This window comes from Linepithema humile, chromosome 2, assembly GCF_040581485.1.
Source record: "Linepithema humile isolate Giens D197 chromosome 2, Lhum_UNIL_v1.0, whole genome shotgun sequence".
In the NCBI taxonomy this organism is placed as follows: Eukaryota; Metazoa; Arthropoda; class Insecta; order Hymenoptera; family Formicidae; genus Linepithema; species Linepithema humile.
The window spans coordinates 3,656,705-3,677,006 of record NC_090129.1 but is presented as its reverse complement, the minus strand read 5'-3'; the positions used below and the strand labels follow the sequence as shown (position 1 = coordinate 3,677,006).

Genomic DNA, 20,302 nt, shown 5'->3' with positions numbered 1-20,302 from the left:
AAGCGTCATTACAAATCGGTCTTGATCGCGCATAAGTCAGGGAACGCGCGAGGGCTTCGGCAACGGAGATAATTCTCGCGCTGCGAGATCGAAGGATTTGATAGAAACGGAACAAATTAATTGTTTGCGTGAAAGAAAGTAATCGTGCTTATCTAGATATTGTAGCTGAACAGGCAATACAGCATATGAGAAATGCTCGTACAAGAATTTAACGTACTTGATGTTACATTAAAATATTATTTTGCGTGGAATTTTATTCAGGAAATGAGAAAGTAAATAGTTTTACTTGTCTAGATATTTTAGCTAAACAAGCAGCGATAAAAAATATAGGAAATTCTCGTTTCAGCGAACTTAGCGATCTTTATAATTGTCTTGTTAAAAAATACTTTGTGTACCTATAAATATTCATCAAATGAGAGAATAATTTTACTTGGATATAGCTAAACAAGCAACGGTAAGAAATATAAAAAGTTAAATCCTCACTTAACTCCATAATTGTCTTATTACAAAAACATTTTGTGTACATAGAATCAAATGAGAAAGCAATCTTACTTATGTAGATGTAACTAATGAATCGTCTAAGAAATGCTCGCTTAAAGGCTTCAGCGGATTCAGTATTACAATTGACATTAAAAATATTTTGCATAGAAACACAAATGGAATGAGAGAGAAATCTTTTCCCATATATAAACATATATGCAAGCCATACGCTTACTCTGAATACAGAAGTAGAAGAGAAATAAGAGAGTAACCTTTTTGCATTTCTATGCGAGCTAATATTCTTTTGTCTATTATTTTTGTCCGCGCGGGGAGATAATGAGCGGTCCGTACGTGCGCTCATTTCGAATCAATGGCACCCTCGTGGTGAGCGAGCGACATTCTCTTCTCTCGCGCCGTACGCTCGCACGTGCCGATGGCAGTAACCTCGGAGACAATGATATGTCGACAGCAACGACGAGCGACGAGCTCGTCGCCACATGTTAATGTAACCTTTTATAAAGAGCCCGCGGCTGCGAGTGAAAGGTGCGACGCGCATCTCGCGATTCCGCCGCAATCGCGCCGGTATTCTCTCCGCGCGCGGAGAATAGGAAATGTCAGCAGCCAGCGGCTGTTTGTGAAAAGTGGCGTGTGAGACGCGGCTTCACAGTTGATTCGCGCGCGATAACGACGTGACGCAACGAGGAAAAATTGAGATTCTCAGATATGCGTGCGTTATTAGCCCGGCTCGAAAGTAGGTCGATGATATTTAAATACAATTATTTGTTCACGCAAAAAGACACGCTGCGAGGACCCGGAATTTAATCAAAGAGCTGCTATTGGTATTTTAATTTTTATTTGTCGGATACAGAATCGAAGAGCTAATATATATAAAAAATTCTTTCTATTTTACAATTAAATTATGACTCATTAATAAACGTGTTAAGAAATTTAAAAATATTTAGCAACTTAGAATTTTACTGATTGTGAGATATTATATTATCGATAAATAAAGATTACAAAGAGAGGAGATTGATATCCAACTGATGAATACACCTCATGTCACATAAGTGCGTTGTAATTGAAGCGTAGTGATCATACGGCGATGCGTAAAGACGCAGGATTGTGCGTATACGCGGTTGGCACGCTTAAATACGCGTAATGATAAATACTGATTCGGCGAATTCAAGAGGAGTGTAATGCGATTTTGTGGAACCGACAACACGAAGACGACTATATTATCGCGCGCGGGAATCGTTTAAGCGCACTCTTTCCCGCGGCTTCGGCATAAGATAGTAGTCGTGTACACCGCGTGTGCGGGAGAGGAGAGTCAAACAAAACCGGCATTATATTACTGTCGCCATTCACCGCGCTCTCTCGTGAACAGCCGAGCGCGCGGGGAGTGACCTTCGATCCTCCCGCATCCTTCACCGTAAATATCCGCGAGGAGCGCGAAGGTGAGTCCGCGCGCGGCGGCTCGTTATGCAACGCGATTCCATTCGACGGCGAACCGTTAATTTAATTCGCGCTTTCCAGTTAATTAATCCCAATTACGCGTACCGATGGGGCCCGCGCTCGTACGCGAAAGTACCAGTCGTGGCGCACCGACCAAGGGAACGGGGGCCCCCCTTTTAATCCGCGTAAACACCTGGGACCTCCGGCCGAGGCGCGCATTAACGCGCCGATAAATTAACGACGAACGTGGAATCACTCGTAGCCGATTAATGATTGCTAGGTTAACGACCGTGGTATCGCGAGCTGCGAAATGCTGCCCTAATGGGGTAATTGCGATACACACCGCGGCGTTCTGTCGTATTTGGTTACCGTGGAATCGTTAGAGCGGGAACGATCATCAGTTAATTTGTGATAGCTCTCGTAAAATCGGAATGGAGGATTGGCAACTATTAATTTTGTTACTGCACTTGCAAGGTAATCATAATTATTCCGATTGTTCGTCGTCTTTGCGAATATAATTTGTACGGGAATAACGACAGCGATTTATTGAAATTGGATAGAAGGAATTGAAAAAAGAAATTTATATAATATTGCGGAAAATTATTTTGGAGCAATTGTTTACAATTTTCTAACAATAAAACGATCTGGAATTATGAAACACGGTATAGCGATGACGCATCCGGTCGCTATTATAAATTTCTCGCATCCTCTGGCCAGCTTTTAGAACTTGTTGATTTATGCGGCGAGTTCGGTGAACGCGATCATCGAGTCTCGCGTTACGCGAGAGTCTCTCGTACATCACGAATGGTTTATACTATTGCGAGCTGTTTCTCACGTTAACTTATTTCATCCGTATTTTACGTCATACAAGTAAAAAATTTAAAAAATTGCAAGTATTGTGACAAGTTTCGAAATTAAGTCATTAAATTCGCGCTCTTCTGTATTTTTCTCTTTCCGAATTTGCTGTATAGAAAATAAAAAAATTAAAAGTTCTTAAATTAGTTATTATACTGACAAAAAATACATGCATATATATTACCCAATAATGTGCGAGACACGATTGCCAAGACAAAAAAAAGTGATTCAAGAGTCCCTGGCATGCACGATTATTTGCGTGACGTCGCGTCGGGTCGTACGGTCGCGTGTCAGATTTTACGCGGCCCCGGGACAATTTGTTTAAAAGTCGCCCGTCTGGTTTCCGCCTCAGCAAGTGTAACGCAATCGTAATTCCCACCTGCGGCAGCGCGCGGTCGCCGTATTTGCATTCGCATGCGTGCGGACCCTCGAGCCCGGGCCCGACGAGTCCCCGGGACAATTAATCGGTCCGCCGTGAGCTTAAAGGACTGTTATTTCGCGGCGTGTAACCGCATTTAAATGAGGTTACGTGTCAGCGTGGTCGCTCGGATTCCCCCCTTCGCCAGTCTTTTTGCAGCGCGATAAGAGTTGTGCTGCTTCTCCTTACTCTTTTATCTTTAACTTGTCTCCCTTACCACGATCGGTCCTTTTTTTCTTTTCTTATCTCTGGAATTTCTTGTTGGACAAAATTGTTCTTTAGTCTACAGTCTCTTTCTGGCGTTCATTTTATCACAAGAATTTGCATCATTCCGTATCTTAATATAAAAGCATGAAAACATTATCGAAAGGATCTATTCTATGATATTTTATAATTATTTAGTATCAGCAAATAAACCCTGTCGAAATCGCATCGATTTTGATCTTTTATATTTTACTTTCCTCTGCGCTCCATTTCAGCGTGCGTATGTTTCTTCATGTTCACCTTCGCTCGCGTATAAATGGTGCAGATCTAATTCGTGCAGGAATAACAACTTCATAATTCTTCTTTCACGCAGAGAAATGAGAGAACTTTGATGTTCTTGGCATGTTTCCTGCTCTCCTCTCGCCGTTTCTCCCTCTCTTTTTGTCACGTTCTCTTTTAGCTCTCGCGGACCGTTGTGAATTTTATCGCACGACCTTAATTACGGATTTCTGTGTCACGTAGTCACGCGCGATTTTTCGTGTACACTTTTCATTACACGCCATTAAGAGAGATAAACAGCATGATCGTATACCAGTATTTCTCCACTTTGTGATCTCATCTTTTTAATATTTGCGAAACTACTTACTCGTGTAGTAAGATAAACATTACCTTGAACCATTAATTATATCTTTAATCGTGCTAATTTGATTTGTGCGAAACTAGAATCGATAAGAATATTTGCAAATTGATTCATACAGTCGCGCGAATACAAATACCTCGATTTTTCCTATCGATAGAAGAATCGCGATTTTTTTTCTCTTTCAAAAATACCGCGATGATTTTTTGCCGATTATTTTCTCAGTTTGTGCGTTTCTGCTCCGCGGGGTGTCTCCGATCGCGCAGCAGCAAACGCGACCTTATTTAGCGCGTTGGGAATACCAGGTTTCCCTTTTCTCTTCGAAGGAAGCCACCGAGGAATTCGCGTGCGAATTCCACAAGAATTCATTCGCAGAGAGAAGTTGCTGCCGCCGCGACACGCAAACCGCAATGGTTCGCCGGTAGATATGGGATGCTCTCGCGTAATATTAGTTTTAAGCCCTCATAAAACAAGATAGCTGCTAAGTTATTGCTACCGCAATATCCATGCGTGTGTCTAGTGCGAAACGTGATGTATGCTGCGTTGAACCTTTATCTGCCCGGGCTAGTTGAATTTGGATGTTGGAATGTATATGGATATCTTTTGTTATTGGAGTTTATTGCAACTATCTCTGAAGTTAACATTTTGTAAAATTTTGATGCCCTAATATTTGCTCCTTTTCACCATATTATTACTTTTATTTTTTAAAGCAATTCCAAGTAACTTCCATCTTATTAGGAATGATAATTTTTTACAATTGTCAATTGTATTTTATTCATTCATACTGAATTTACATACGTACGATTTAACAACGACGATAATTAACTTCAAATTTTTTCGAGCAAAATAGGATTTTTGGAAATGTAACGCAAAAAATAGCGCTTTAATAATCGAATATCGAAGTTCAAGGCTCGAGTCTATCGACATGCCTCACGTATCGATTCTTACGGCACGTGTTACACGAGGAAAAGATGGTGAATATCATTAAGCAGAGTTCCGTGCTTTCTCTCGCTCGTTACCGTCTCAATCTTCTCGCGCAATGTTTGGGTCCGGAGTCGGGCCTCGGTTCCTTCTTCCTCTTCCACCGCGAGAGATCTTCCCACGCACGTGTCGGAGTCTACGTACGGTCGGTCCACGGGACTCCTAGTGAATAATTACCAGATGAAGATACCGCCGCTTCGTGTAGGTTGAGATCTGTTCTTCCCCCGCGGTCGTCTTGTCCGACGATTTTGCAACGGTACCTATGCGCCTATTCCGCGTTGCAGAGACGACGTATCCCTTCGCTGATAAAAACAGCATAAGCCGCTTACAATGTAGTCGCAGTATCGAAATCGGTGTCTGAGACGGCAAGATCATGTTAGCGTTATTTAAGTGGCAGATGGTATCTTTGATATATATATTTCTTCTTACGTAACGATCGAATCTTTTTTTTTGTCTCTCGAATTCGAGACGCGTTATGTAAATCAGTAAAAAATTGATATTATAATCCGCACGAAATCGGATATCCGTGTATCACTTTCCTGGCAATAGAACGCATGTTGGACATGTTGTTCTCGTACGAGCAAATATTCGTCGGCTCTTGTACAGAATATAATTATTGCCGTATCTGCTGTTAATGACATTTTTTATAATGCGGATTTTTTTCACGAAAATTTACGGATAAACGTTTATTGCATGCTTTTAGCCTAAAATTTTGACAAAAAATACGATACTATTATTTAATCTATTAATGTTATAACAGATCGGAGAATTCAAGTATGCAAATTTTTTTATCATTGTAACATAGTTTTTTTTTTTTTTTTAATTTTTGCACAGATGCCAATACATAGCAGCATTAACACTATGTTAACAATTACATTATTGCAATTTTAAGTTGCACGTGAATAGCGCGTGTTGGTGCTTTAGAAGTGATATCTCACTCTTGTCGAAATAATTCGAGAAGCGCTTTCACAGCTCTGCTTTCGAGGAAGATGATTCGCGATCGTCTCTTTTCGATTATTAGCGCCATGCTCGGGGAAGCGGGGACGTTTCTGCTTTTCGTTTTATCGGCGACTTCGCGGAAGGCTCTCTCTTAACAGACGAGATAGCCGGCATCGCGCCAATCGACCTACCGTTGTCGACGATACATACGTCGTCGGGACGATAGTTCAACACGGCTTACACACTTTGCTACTTATAGTTCGAGCGTCCTCTAGCGGGACATCCTGATAAGGATTCCTCGTCTCTTCGGCATGCGCGTCGGATGGAGATAAGCGCCACTTTTCACCGCCGTGAATTGTGGTCGACTGGCTCGTTCCTAGGCCGTCGCGGCTTAACGAAGCCAATGTACTGTTTCTTTTATTTTAACAGAGGAAACGCGTCGCTTATCATGACGGCGCGTTTCTTATCGAAGCAATTTCCTACCGCGCATTTGCATTGATTACATTAAATGATGTACTTATTAATTATTCAGATTGATATAATCGCACGCCTTGCTCAATATTTAGCTCAATATTTAAAGTTTAGAAGAGAAAGATTATTAACCCTTTGCGATCCTAGATTCGACATAATATTACGTTCCGGTATTTCGCGGAAACTAACTCGGTGATTTTGAAAAATATCTTTCGTATTATTAGGATCGTATAGAGCTTCGTGTGTTGTCGCCGCTGTTGCTGCTGTGTTTATTTGTTGTGCTAGCATACCTCGCCTGAGTGCGAATTTAGAGTCGAATTTACGCGGACCGGTTGGAACGAAACGATGAAAATAACTCGGGCCGCAGAAGATTAAGTACATAAAAGCGGAAATGAAAGAGAATTTCTGAAGTGTGACTATTGGACAATTCTTCAATGCGAGGAAATATTTCCACGCGCATCAAGTTGATTGATCGAACTATTTTCCCGCTGATCCGTGAAATTTTCCGGAACCAATCTGTCGCGCTTTCGTATTTGCATACTCGATCATAATTTTTCTCCTCCGTACGACAGTGACCGCGGAAGGAAATACGACGTAGTTCCGCTCGCGCGTCGATTTTTCGCGCGAGATCCCGATCGTAAAGAGACAGACGTTTAGATGAGTGTGGTAGGCGGCGCGATACTTGGCTGCAAACTCGTTACAACGACGAGGCAATAATCGAGTCGTGCAGCGTCGTTTTCGTCGTCGTCGAGGCACGCGGAACGGTACACTTGACCGCTATACGGGCTTTCTTTCTCTTTCTGTTGCGCGCACGCCGGATAACAGCATCAGGACTCGTGGCCGCAGATCGGCCGGCGGGATAAAATTCGAGGGGTGGGGGCGGGGGTGGGGGAGGGGGGAGAAAAAATGATGGAGCGTCATTAAGCGACGCGGATCCTCGGCACGTTCCACCTACCTCGCGGTATTCTTAATTGCTTGCGCCTGCGATAATTTCCCCCGCGTAATTTATCGACGCGATAAATACGCCGACCGCGACGTAACATCGCGAATGACGAATGACGAATGGCGATTTGCGCGTTGTGATCGATTTCTTCTTTCTTTTTCTGCTTTTTCTTTTTAATCAATTTAAACGGTTGATTCGCTCAAAGAAGTCTTGAAAGAAATTTTCAGATAATTTTTTTAAAAATAACAATTACTTTCCCGCGAGCTTCTTCTATTTCAGGAAACGGCAACGAAGTGAATAATCGTGGAGAACTCGCGTGCTTGCAAATCTAATGTCTTTTTTATTGCGCAATGCTCGTTTTCGAGCAACGTATACTGCCGCGGTAATCCGAGCAGTGGCCATTTTATTAGGGCTATATACCTGTTCGCTTCTACTTCGCGGAACGTGTCTTACGACTGGTACGACATTATGTTTACAGTTCCTCTGAAACGCCGTTGACCGCCGCCGCCGCCGCTTTGCACGGTCGCGAAAAAGCAATCGCGGCGAACTACGCGATCTGCATAAACGATTTTAACGGCCCGCGCGACCGTCGGGAAGCCGAGGGAATTTTATTCAATTAACGGTACCCTCTCTTCACCTCTCGCTGTAAACTTTAAAATGCATTTCTGCTCTATGCTAGTCGCGTTGAGTGCGATTCGATTTTCCCGCACCGTCAAGTTAAGAGAGAGAGAGAGGCATTACAGTATATCCGTTACACAGATAAATAATGTTTTGAGAAATTTTAATGTACAAGAACTTAATGGAGTTTATAGCTCATAATTAATACTACGATCTATAACAATGGCTATATTGATAAAATATGAGCATTTTTCTAATTTATCGATACCGCAACATATAAAATATATAAAATATAATGCAATTGATACATTTATTGCAGAAGTACGTGCCGATTTTTTTCACCTTATTTATATTTTAGATACACCTTTATTTATATTTAAAAAATTTTTGTATACGCTTTTTCTACATGTTTACGAATATTAAAAAATTTAATGTAATAATATTTATTTTTGCAAGACACGCATTTGCTCGAATATTCGGTAATTTTATATAAAATTGTCATAGTCGCTCTTTAGTTTTAATCTTTAATAATACTATAAGTTTGTTTCTTGCATATTTACCAATAATTTCTACCTTTTACATGATTATTCAAAATTATTTCATAAAGTCATATAAAATGTAGACGTCCGAGCTTGTCAAAAATTATTCACACAAGCATTGTAAAAAGGAACTAAAGGAATATATATTTTATACATGGATTTGGAAATTATTGTTTTCTTATGCACAAAAAAGCAAGATTTCTGTGCCCAACTGTGAAATACATAATCCTTTAGTTCTTTCTTAAAATAGTTGTGTAAGTTCTTAGTTTTGCTAAGGATTCTGACGTCTTTATCATGAAAATACTGTTATTACAAAAAAGTGACATTTTTATATCTAATTGAAAATATATAATCTAATGGTTTCTTCTTCAAATATTGAGTGACGTACACATTGTATTTATTTCAAGCTGCAGAACGCGATTCGATGAAATACATAAACATTTGTGACAGATATTTAAAACAAGTACTAGTTGTCTGATTTTTGTTTTTCTTATTGTGTATGTAATGAGTACGTCACTCGAAGATTCGTCACTATAGAAAAATCATTGCTGAGTTATGCAACAAATACGTCAAATTATATGCCAATATCTTCATAAGTATATCCCAAAACATTCAGGTCGAAGTCAAGACTGTCGTTATTGCTGGCCATGAGACGCTACTATCATTTCCGTTGTGTCGAACTCTATGTAGATAAATCTATATAAACATTTACAATACATCAAAAACAAATATTAATTATTTGATTTTTATCATATATGTATTGGGTACACCATTGAAAGAATAAAATGTGTAATGATAAATATTAATAAACAATAATAATTAATAAAATATGATTAAAACTCACGATAATTTTTTTTTCAGCTTGCTTGGTCTGTTAATTTGATCGTGTGTTGTTCCTTACATCAAATCTTTTTGACTTGTTCTTTTCCAATTGTCTGGATGTACTTTCATCATGTGTTCTTTCAAATAGCTCACATCACAATAAAAGTTTACATTTTTTTTACAAATCGTACATATCGCAGAATCTCCATCTTGTCTCAAGTATTTAAGTGGCCAAAGTTTCAATGTTTTATAATATTTGTATTGAGATTCATAGAGTTCTAGCTCGTTATCCACATGCTCTTTTAAGTGATCTTCTATAAAGCTGTCCTTTTGCAGAAATTTTTGACAAAGCATACATTCCACTTCTATTTCATCCTTGTATCCTAATATGCACCGCACATATTTCCAGCTATCAAAACCTTTTTTTTGTTTGCTCATAAAATCTTCAATCTGGTGAATATTTTTATGGTTTTCCTTTACGTGTTCGATAAACGATTTGCTGTGGACATATAGTAATTTTTCATTTAGGCAAAATTTACATTTTGCTTGAAAAATCTCTTCAGTCTTTGTATAACATTCCTTTAACCAACTGTTCCTTTCACTTAGAGCTTTCCAAGATTGTACCTTTTGTGCAGGTGACTTTATGCTTTTGTTGTGTTCGTTCTTGAAGTGATGTTTTAATAATGCATAGTATGATTCGTCAAACTGGAAGTTTACTTTTGTTTTACAAAGCTTACATTCTCCAGAAAAATCTCCATCTTGTGTCAAGTATTTCCAGGGCCAATATAGTGCTTCGTAGCGTTTTAATTCTTCATCAGGATGCTTTCTTGCGTGATTGTCCAAGATTTGAGATTTTAAGACATTATCTGGCGGCATTTTACGTTTGATTTTATCACATACAAGACATTTTGTTTTATTTTCTTTTGTTAGCATAAAATATGCCCAGTGCGCGTTACACTTGTTCTCCTCTTCATAATCACGAATACTTTGATGCTTTTTACGCATGTGTTTCTCAAAATTGTTAATAGGCACATATTTAGTACTGTATTCGCAACGTTTACATTGCATTAAAAAATCCTTCTCTATTTTATAATATTTTATTGCCTGGGAGAACAAACGAGCTTCTGATTTCGAAGACATTCTGTCTGATCTGTATGGTAGAACGTATTTAACTGAACATGATGCGAGTGTTATTTCGTTGAAAAGTGCCTAATAGAGGGGTCGAGGAAAGAGACGTTCATTGGAACGTCAATATTGACAGCGTTCAAACGGTCTAACAGTTATCAAGAGACGCGATAGGATCTGTATGTATAGTAATATAACAATTTCGCGCACGCGCGCGCTAGAGAGAGAGAGAGAGAGAAAGAGAGAGAGGGGGGGAGAGAGAGAGAGAGAAAAAGATTTTCTTATGAAGGCAAATAAAGAAGCGTCCGCAATGAGTCCTCGATTCAGAATCCGCGAGCGACTGTAAATCTAAAGATATTAATCTAATTACGCTAACCCCGAGACGATCATCGTACTTATTCCCGGCGCGATAAATCCGGGGTTTTGCTTTCCACTCTCAGACGTATGTATTAATTGCACTGCGAATCGCAAATATACACACTGGGTCTATAGAGGCTAGAATGCCACGAAGATCGGGGCGCAATTGTGAAAACTAAACTCCGCTATACGCCACTTTGATTTCTAATTCGATTTCTAATTCGACCCAGTATAATTGCAGCTCGTATACCATCACATTGTGTCGCATACAACTCGAAGTTAATAACTTACGTGAATTTCTTAATTTATTAAGAATATAGATATTACGAAACAATGGAAAAGGATATAAATCAAAAGAATACTTAAAAAAAAAATGCTAAACAAAATCAGTTTTTTTGGAAATGAAACGCAATCCTTCAGCTATTCACGTCCGACTTTAATTTTAGTAATGTGATTACATTGAAACATTTAGGTCACATTAATCCTTTGAGTCCGAGTTTGCGCTATTAAAAAAATATTCTTATGGTATACATTATTTATTGTTACACTCTTATGATAAAAGAACTATATTTAATTTCAATAAAAGATAAATAAACGAATAAAATAGGTAAATAATTATAGGCTTTAATTTAAAGTTTTTGTATCATAATATGATATAAAATATGTTATAATATAATATATTATATTGTGCATATGTTATTGAATCAAAGGATTAATATTTAATGTTTCCGCAATTTCTTTATATATAATTACTGTAATGCTTAATTTATCAACTTGTACAATTAATGAGCTATATTTGTGAAATATTTATTGCATTAGTGGTGTTGTCCGTTTAAATTCCGCGCGATTTCGAAATAATATTGAAATATAAGGATATTTTTTGATGGAGCATTTTGCACAATTGCGCCTATAATTGATGCCGCGTCGTAATAATCCCATTGGCACCTCTGCGCGGCTGTTCGCCGGGCTCACGGCCGCGATTTGCAGGAAGCGACTCGATGGCAATGTATAGACGCGAGTTGCGCAAGTCAGCACCAGGAAGCTGTCGACGCCAGCCAGAGCGTGATAGAGATGAGAATAAATGTATCTGTGTACGCACGGCATTCGTTTTCCTTCGTGTGCTTTGGCCTTGTCACTAGTCGCTGGCCGACTGGATTCCTCTCTGCATCTTGCTTCTTCTCTTGCTGTTACTTTGCCGTTCTTTTCCTCGAGAGAAAGACGAGGAAAGCGGGCGAGAAATAACATCGCTAACTGCCGAGTGATATTGCAGAATAATTTCAGAAAAATTTGTCAGACTTTTTAAAGCGGTTAGAATTGATCGGAATGCAAATGGAGAAATAAAGTATATTGAAATGAAATTTTAATCTTTTATTTTTCAAAAGAGATATGAAAGTTCCGTGCTATTCTTTTCTATATCTCTTTTGTATTGTTGTACATAAAAGTTATTTTAAACTGCTTTAATGCATCTAAGTGTTAAATTAAATTTTTACTATAAAAAATGGACTTTAAATCTAAAATTATTAAATTAATTTGTAATAATTAAAAAAGTTGACTCTTGAAATCGATTCCACATATTGTATACGTTCTGTATATTGGTGACAAGTTTTTTTTTTTGGCGCATCAGCTTTTATATTCTGGAAAGATTATCGTTTGCTCGTCGGATTTCTAGATCTGTCAGCTCTCTGCTGTGATTTGTTCGCTGACGGTGCTACTTTGGCAGAAGTCAAACCTTCTTCGCCGAGATTAGCATCGCCGCTTGGACTTTTTCAGCTTTGTGAAAATACAGTCGCGCGATAAATAAGCGATTAAGCGATTCGCCCTGACTCTACGGACGCTACGCCTCTCGCGCCAGTTTATTTAGATTCTACACGGTCTGGATAGTGCGAAATCTCTTACCGAACTAACGTCGTTCCCACGACCGCGATCCAATCGTTTCGCAAACGATCCTCGTTCAATTTTCGTGACTCGCTTTTGTAAAAAAAGAAAAAAATTCACTTGTACCAAGACAAACACTCGCAAATACGCGCTGGGAAAAGTATCGATTAATATAAGTATATATTTTTTTAAATTGTTCTAATTTTATTATTTGCCATCTGTATCGCTGACGTATAACAAATCTGCAGATGCAATTGATCATCCCTGAAGACGCATTATACGCGATACCCGTGATTATTTGCGATGCCCCGGCGCTTCTTTCAGGGTACGAATTTATTTCGTTCCTCATCCATCAAACGATGGTGTTTGAAACGAGATTAACTTATACGAGACTGCGGTTCTCTGCCTTTCTCGTTTTATCCGTGCACCTCCCGCGTGCGTGCGCGAGGCGCATAGCGTTTAAACATTGTAGAGACCGCGCGTTATTTATAACGGTACAGTGTCACGAAGTTTATGGCAGAGTGCAAATTACGACGCGGGATTTCTTTTTCTTTTTTTCCTTTTTTTTCCTCCTCTTCGTTCGATCGCCTTCGTTCCGCGCTCGTAAATCTGACGTATCGGGCACGGGATAAATTACGAAGTGACTGGAAGGTTAGTGCCACACGTGGGTGGAAAGTCGCCTTGGCGAAATTCCGATTTACGCGCAACGAGGAAGGAACGAAGGAGAGGAAGAAGCGCGAAGGATCGCTCGAGGATTTCTTCCGTTCGAATTATAGAAATATAGGGCACTCGATTTTCTCACGGTCGCGCAGTCTCGCGTTTCAGGGCTGCTCCGTTTCGCGAGGTGCGCGCGCGCGCGCGCGCGCGTTCTCGAACGTGTTTCTCGATGTAATTTGATTCGCCTTCGAACATACGCCTCGGCCTCAGGCGGGATTTACGTTATGGTGGAAGTTTTACATCTTGAGTATTATTACTCGAGCAAATATTGAATATTGTAAGAAAGATTTATTCAAGCAGCGCAGCTTTGAAGTTATAATTTTTAAAATACATTTTTATGTGCGAATATCATTATAATTGCAATTGCGAGATATTATTGCTTACCGATTCGGATGTCATCATTCATTGTAATGAATTTTTGAGGCGAATTAAATTCAATTAATTACAATAACGAAGATTTACGTGAAGTTAATATCCCGTTTTTAAAGGAAAATTTCTAAACATAGTTTTTAATATACTTTATACTTGATAAATGTAAATGTAGCGAAATATTTTATTTATACGGATTATTTATAAAATATATATGTGTTTCTAAGACCGTGCAGCAGTTATGCTTAACAATCATTTGTAACGTGCGGCTTGTCTTTTAAGAACGGTAACTAAATGCCGGCTGTGATGGTATCGCGCGATTTCATCCAGGAATGCGAAAGAAAAAAACAATGAGATGGTAGTATCGATGTTCGATTCTCTTCGCGGGCGTGGCCGGTCGCATGGTCGCGAACTGACGAATTACCGCGGCGCATGGTTGGCAGAGCATGAAGGCAAAAATGAGCCGGGTTTCGTGTCGGGAGGCGAGACGTTCATCATCGTTTCTCTCGCCTTGGGTGACTTTGCGAAGCACTCGGGACGCGGGCGCGCGCGAAAAGCGGTGACCCGCGACGTGCCTTCTCGTCGTTTCGCTCGACACAAGCAGATTTGTATCGCTCTCTCGTTTACAACGTACCCTGAAAACACGGCCGCCGCTGCATCTCAGCACCTCGCGGAAACGTTTCTGCAAAACGTTGACCTACCGGTAGGCATATCGATAGGAGATCGCGTTATAGCATGAGAATTGTTTTTCCTTACTTCTCGTCGTGAAATGTTATCGATCTTTCTCATCTGTCGATTCCTAACACTTGTCCGTGAAGCTGTACTCTATTCAGGCAACTGTCACGCTTGATAAAAATATATGAGTTTGATTAACTGCATGTAGTATTTTATCGAAATTGTAAATTGTCACTCTTCGTAAAAATAGAATATAAATCGACTTGCAACTCATAATTCATAAGGAATTAAGCTCGTGACGTTTTCAAAGTGTTATGTAGCGTGAAATATGGATTATGTGTTATATAATTCTTGTATACTACATTTAAATTGATATTAATCTAACAAAAAGAAGTGATATTTTAAACATTTTCCGATTTATTGCGTCAATAAACAATATTTTTTGTTAGCACTTTATGGTTAAATAAAAGAGAAATTAGGGTTAAAATTGATGAAGAATGAAGTGAATTTTTGCGAGGGAAAGATCGTTATTTCGGCGTGCTAGTTTTCATTTCTGAAGTTATCATTCATCAATGACAATTACTTTCCTTAACATTGTGGGGATTTCTCTTTTTCTCTCCATGCAATTACTGATAACGAATGAAAACGGACCGCGTAGAGCGAGCGATGTCGGTTGAAACGATCGATGTGGCTTATCATCGTCGCACGATGTAGGAGAACTGATTTCTCCAATTGAGACTTTTCTTCGGCAGTCGAAACGAGAACAGCATTGCATGCAATATTACGTTTCGCAGAAAATTCTGAAATTAATGTGTATAAAATCAAGCATCAAGCTATATTTGCGTGCAACTATGTGGAGTAAATTAGGCAATGTTTTACATTGCACAGCTTGCCGGTTCGGCAAAACGCAACATTACGGTATTCGGTTTTGCATATTTGGGCCACGCCAATTATCCGGACAAACCGCTCGAACAAACGATCGTTCTTCGTCGCGTTACTCGTCGAATGTCGCACAGCATTACTTGGACTTTCACTCTGACGACCACCGCCGTTTATGTACTTTCCCGCGGATGCACCTGTTTAACATTCGATAATTAAATGAGGCCCGCGCGTTTGCTCGTCTTATCGCGCGTCCGAACATTGTTGACTTGTTTAATTGACAGCGACACGGCCGTTGCGTCGTCCGAATTACGGAAAGTTCTAACGAGACTTCAGAAGCTTACTCGCAGTCCGGTGCAGATCATATCGCGATCTCGGAGATAAATGCGATAATGAGACCAACAATCGTCGGGTCTAATTAGCTCGCTGACTAGATATAATCGCAAACAGATTAATAATTATATTTGAAATCATATTACATAGTTTTTGCCGTGACGAGTGGACGAGTTGTGAAGCGCGCTGAAACGCGTAAAAGTAAAAAAAGTTGCAAAGCAAAAATTTATACAAGAATTATAAGAAAAACAAGCGGCACGTGTTACACAAGAAAGTAATTGCGAGTAGCAGCGAGAAGATGTTTATGGCGTCATTGCATTTAGTCGCTTTATAAATAATTTGTTCTTCAATTTGTACCAATTAAACTCGCGGACATTAGCGCGTTAAGAAATCCCGAAATATATTGTAATATATTTTGTGCGGTGAAAGCTATTGTTAAAGAGATTTACATGAAAGCAACGCGCGAGATACGTCGTGCGCGTTTATTCACGCTCTGGAGAATAAATATATTTTTTTTCTAGGAGAAATTTAAGGTTTAAATGTTTGAGATATGCTTATATTTGCATGTAAATTGAGTGCGAAAGTGCTTGGAGCATCGCTGAGATGCGAATATTTTTTAAAACGTACAAGTGTTCGAAGCGGCGCCGTGAAGTTTTTCACGCTCGCAGATGGCAACGAAAGAGAAATTGCGATGATACGCCGCCGCTAGTTGCACTCAGCTACACTTCTTCTTACTTGTTCCTCTCCGCCGACTTTGTTTCTAATTAACGGCTGCCGCGTGCTAATTGTTCAGCTGACGTAGCGAGAGACCTCAGAGATTCTTTAAGGCGAATCGAACAGGTTCAACTTTGAGCCGCGCGAAATTGTTTTCTCCCGACGTGCGTTTCTGCGAAGATTGCGAAGTGGAAAGTTCTGTTTGTATCTTTTCCCAACGCTTTTGTCGTAATCTTATACTTTGTCAAATAATCGCGGCGTTAATTATCTACAATAAGTTTTATTATTTTATTACAGGGATATTAAAAATTTGTGATGATTCAATCGCGACGGTTTGTAGAATGTACGGTTTGTAGAAATATGAAATTTTCGATCACAGATCGTAGAATAAAAATGATTTAAATATTTTCTTGTTATATTTATATAAGCAGCGAAATCTATAAATATTTCTTCCAATAGTCAATGCTTCTTTTTCTGTTGCAGAGATGGCAAAGGAGGTGGTTCGTTCTCTACGACGACGGGGAGCTGACGTATTCGGTCGACGAACATGTGAGTGAGCCTTTTAATTTGTAATTTAATGCTCGAGGCGAATGCTCGAATTGAATCCCTTTAGCGAACTATCTTTCCAGTGCGTACAAAAAAAAGCCGTTTCACCGCCGACAAATCCATTTATCGTATTGATACGGATTCCCGTTCCTTAAGGGATAATTTGAAAGAGAGTAGGATAATTACGGCAGCATGTGTTTTAAGGCTTCAAACCGATATTACGTTTGTATCTGTCGAGGTGTGTCCTAAGAAGCAGTTTCCACTTTTGATTAATGCGTAAACTTATCTCGTTTTTACGACCGGCGCATAAAATAGACGAAAGGAAAGAAAGGAAGAAAGAAAGCGAGAGGGGTTATATATCGGGTCCGTGCGCATAAATTGAACGGAATTGCCGTCAGCCTTGAAGTGTCCTTTACCCTTTATTTAAATCACTCTCGTGAAAGAACGATTGTGGAGATGGCACACGGGCGCAACTTGGGTCTTTGTAGGCGCGCTTCTCACCGGCGACCGGCGTGCCCGCATCGGCCCTATCCTCGAACCCAGATTAATGATCCGGTCTCGAGGCTTAAGAGGGCCATTCATTTCGCGAATAATCTCGGTCGAAAAATGCGAAAAGATAATAACCGGTATACGCACGACGGAGACGCGCTTCGTCTCCTCGCCCCTCCGTTGCGACCGCGCGCGGCGCAGAACAGAAGTCGTTCTGGTCGTCCTTGACGCGGAAATGAGAAATTAGGCTAACGGGTCGAAATAAGTCAGCCGGGGGCAGCCCCGCGCGGGAGAGACACGGCGCGTTTCCGTCGGCGCGGAGATCCCGCGAGATGACTCGCGTTCTCCCGCTCTCGTTATGTGCGCTCCCGCTCGGCTTTTCTCCCGGGAACGACCCGCCGAGCATTTACGCTCGCCTGAAGACTTGTTTCGGTCGCGAACCCGACGTAAATTAGATTCCCGGAACTTCGGTGGGAACAAGTCGGAACGCTCAGACGGAGCGAGCATCGTCAAGTACCTCGTGGAAAGCTGGAACTTCTTGCTGCTCTTTCAACATCGCGGTGGAGCTTGTATTTAAAGTTGATTTGTTTCTTTTAGCGAAACTTTGATTATTTTAGATATCGTAATCAAGTCGTTTTTTTTTTTTAATAATAATAAACGCAGGAGTAGAGTATTTTTTTTTTATTAAATCGTAAGAAGCGACAGTCAATTTCAAGGAAAGTGCAAGGTAAGTCAATTCAAGGTTGTAAGTGTGATTATTATGACTGCTAGATGCGATTAAACTGTGATTATTTTATGATTATGATAAGCGATAGTCGTATCTTTTTTTATGCGATCTTTTTTTATGTATCTTTATTTATGCGATTTAGATCTTGAACAATGCGGAACAATTTTCTTATCTTATCTCTCATATAATTTGCAAGCTCAAGATTTTCTTAATTATGCGCATAAAATATTTGAATATCGGAAAACCGTATTTTTGAACGCAGACTTTCGTGCATCGCATTGTATGTTTATTATCGTACTTGTGCGACGGTTTTTAGACGACTCCCGGCGTCCTTGCGGCGATTAAGAGATCGGGCTAACATTCCGTGAATAATCGGCGGCGTGACGACTACGCCGGTGCATTTAACGTCGATACATCATCATCGGCCGGCTATCGGCCGAAATTATGGCTGCCATTAATTTGCTCTCACGACTTTGTAGCGCGCGTGTTGTTCCCGCGCGTAAGGGTAGGCCGTAGGGACCGAGCGTAGCCGCGAACGAGCCGCCGATGGTCTTTTTCTGCCGATCTGTAATTTGTTCTGTCATGAATCGTCGGCGGCGGCGGCGGCGGCGGCGGCGGCGGCGGCGACGGCGGGACCCCGGCGCGGTCGTGGGAGATCCCGCGGAAGACCGATTGCTTTCGAAACAAAGCCTGCTCTTACCTGTCTTCGGTCTCTACGGCCGACGGACCGGGGGTGGAGAGCGAAGTAACAGGCATTACGCCTCCACCCTGCGCCCGCCGCGGAATTGAATCCGAGATAACCAGCCGCGCCGCGTCGCGAGGTTAAAAATAATGGACGCTGCAGTTTCCCTTCGGCAGTACGGTACCGGCGTAATTGCCTCGCAAGAATGAGACCCTCGTCGGCTGCAAATCAACGGGTCACGTAAATGAAGGAGTGGCGCTCTTTCCAAAGTCGAGTTATTCCAATACGTGGATTGTATTCTTTCTCTTCGCTTCGCATTCACGCGAAAATTGAAGTGTTCCCATAAATAAATCGCCATGGCATATGCAAATTGAGTACAATCGGATGCGCCGATACCGTGTAGTTGCGTTCAGCGGTTGAACTTGAAATATTTCTGTGATTGTTTTGTATTTTTTCAAAGCACACGTCTTTTCCTTCTTTATATAATTAATAAGTGCGATTCAATATTGCTTCGCGTTTTGCGATAGATACTCGGTCTCTTGACGACTACGGTAAATTCGATAATTATTACAAATATGACATGGACTTTTTCCACATATCTTAAATATGACTGTCCCAGAAAGAAATTTAAAGAAAACCACGTTGCTTGTGTTAAAGATTCCGATGAGTGTTAAGGCGATGTTAGTTTATCGTGCAATAATTTTGTCGAATAAGTATGCGACGCGCGCGAACGATATTTTCGAGATCTAACTTTCGCGACCGGCTAAATTAAAAACAGATCGTATCGCTCGCTGTAGCATGCATGACTTTCGATACGAGCCGTTTATGCCGCGAAATCGCTCCGGTAACGAGTAACATTCCCGGGATGCTCTCTCGCGAGTCCATTCGCCGCTCTTATTTCGCCGGTGCGGCTGGCGGGCTGGCCGGCCGGCCGTGTGTGGCTAATTCGTTTAATTGCACCGGCGTAAATCAGCTCTCACGGCCGTAATCGGCCGCAGCCATCGGTTTCTCGAATTATTCGCGAATCGGTCCGCCGATTCGCCGTCTCTCTTCTCCGATCCAAGAAAGTGAAATGGACTTTCGCGATGGTACGGTCGGCGGGGAAGAGAAGGGGAGGATTATTAACAGCGTATCTCGGGATCGGAATCGGAAGATCCAATTTTCTGATCGCCTCGGCCCCGTCCTTGAAGGTCGATCGCGAGAAACGATCGGAGTGATTCATTTCGCGATCCGCGCAAATCTCACTCCGATTCCGTTGAGAGATCAACAGGACGGCCCTATTCATCCACGGTGGTGTCCCGTTGTTCGTTGCTGCAACGCGAATCTGCATAATTGCTGTTTGATGAGACGAATAGTCGCAGATGGAAGAAATTTCATTCGAGCTGCGGAAACGCTTCGCCGGAGGTACGACCGCCTCGATCAATTATCGATTATTACGGTCGCGCGAGGATTCCG

General features: G+C 40.9%; 1 protein-coding gene and 1 long non-coding RNA gene across 6 annotated transcripts in view; one reads left to right on the top strand and one right to left on the bottom strand.

Annotated features, from left to right (window-relative positions):
* Nucleotides 1-20,302, top strand: part of osp (outspread) — a 186,836-nt gene that overhangs the window by 78,924 nt on the left and 87,610 nt on the right. For all 5 annotated transcript variants that reach the window (XM_012369897.2, XM_067350367.1, XM_067350368.1 and 2 more), the window contains exon 3: nt 16,887-16,952. In XM_012369897.2, the coding sequence (XP_012225320.2) occupies nt 16,887-16,952 (66 nt within the window). The remainder of the gene's footprint in view (nt 1-16,886; nt 16,953-20,302) is intronic.
* LOC105673916 (uncharacterized) lies at nt 8,145-10,775 on the bottom strand. Its single transcript, XR_010888768.1, has 2 exons — nt 9,382-10,775; nt 8,145-9,233 (listed from the first exon to the last, which is right to left on the bottom strand). It is a non-coding gene; the product is annotated as an uncharacterized lncRNA (long non-coding RNA).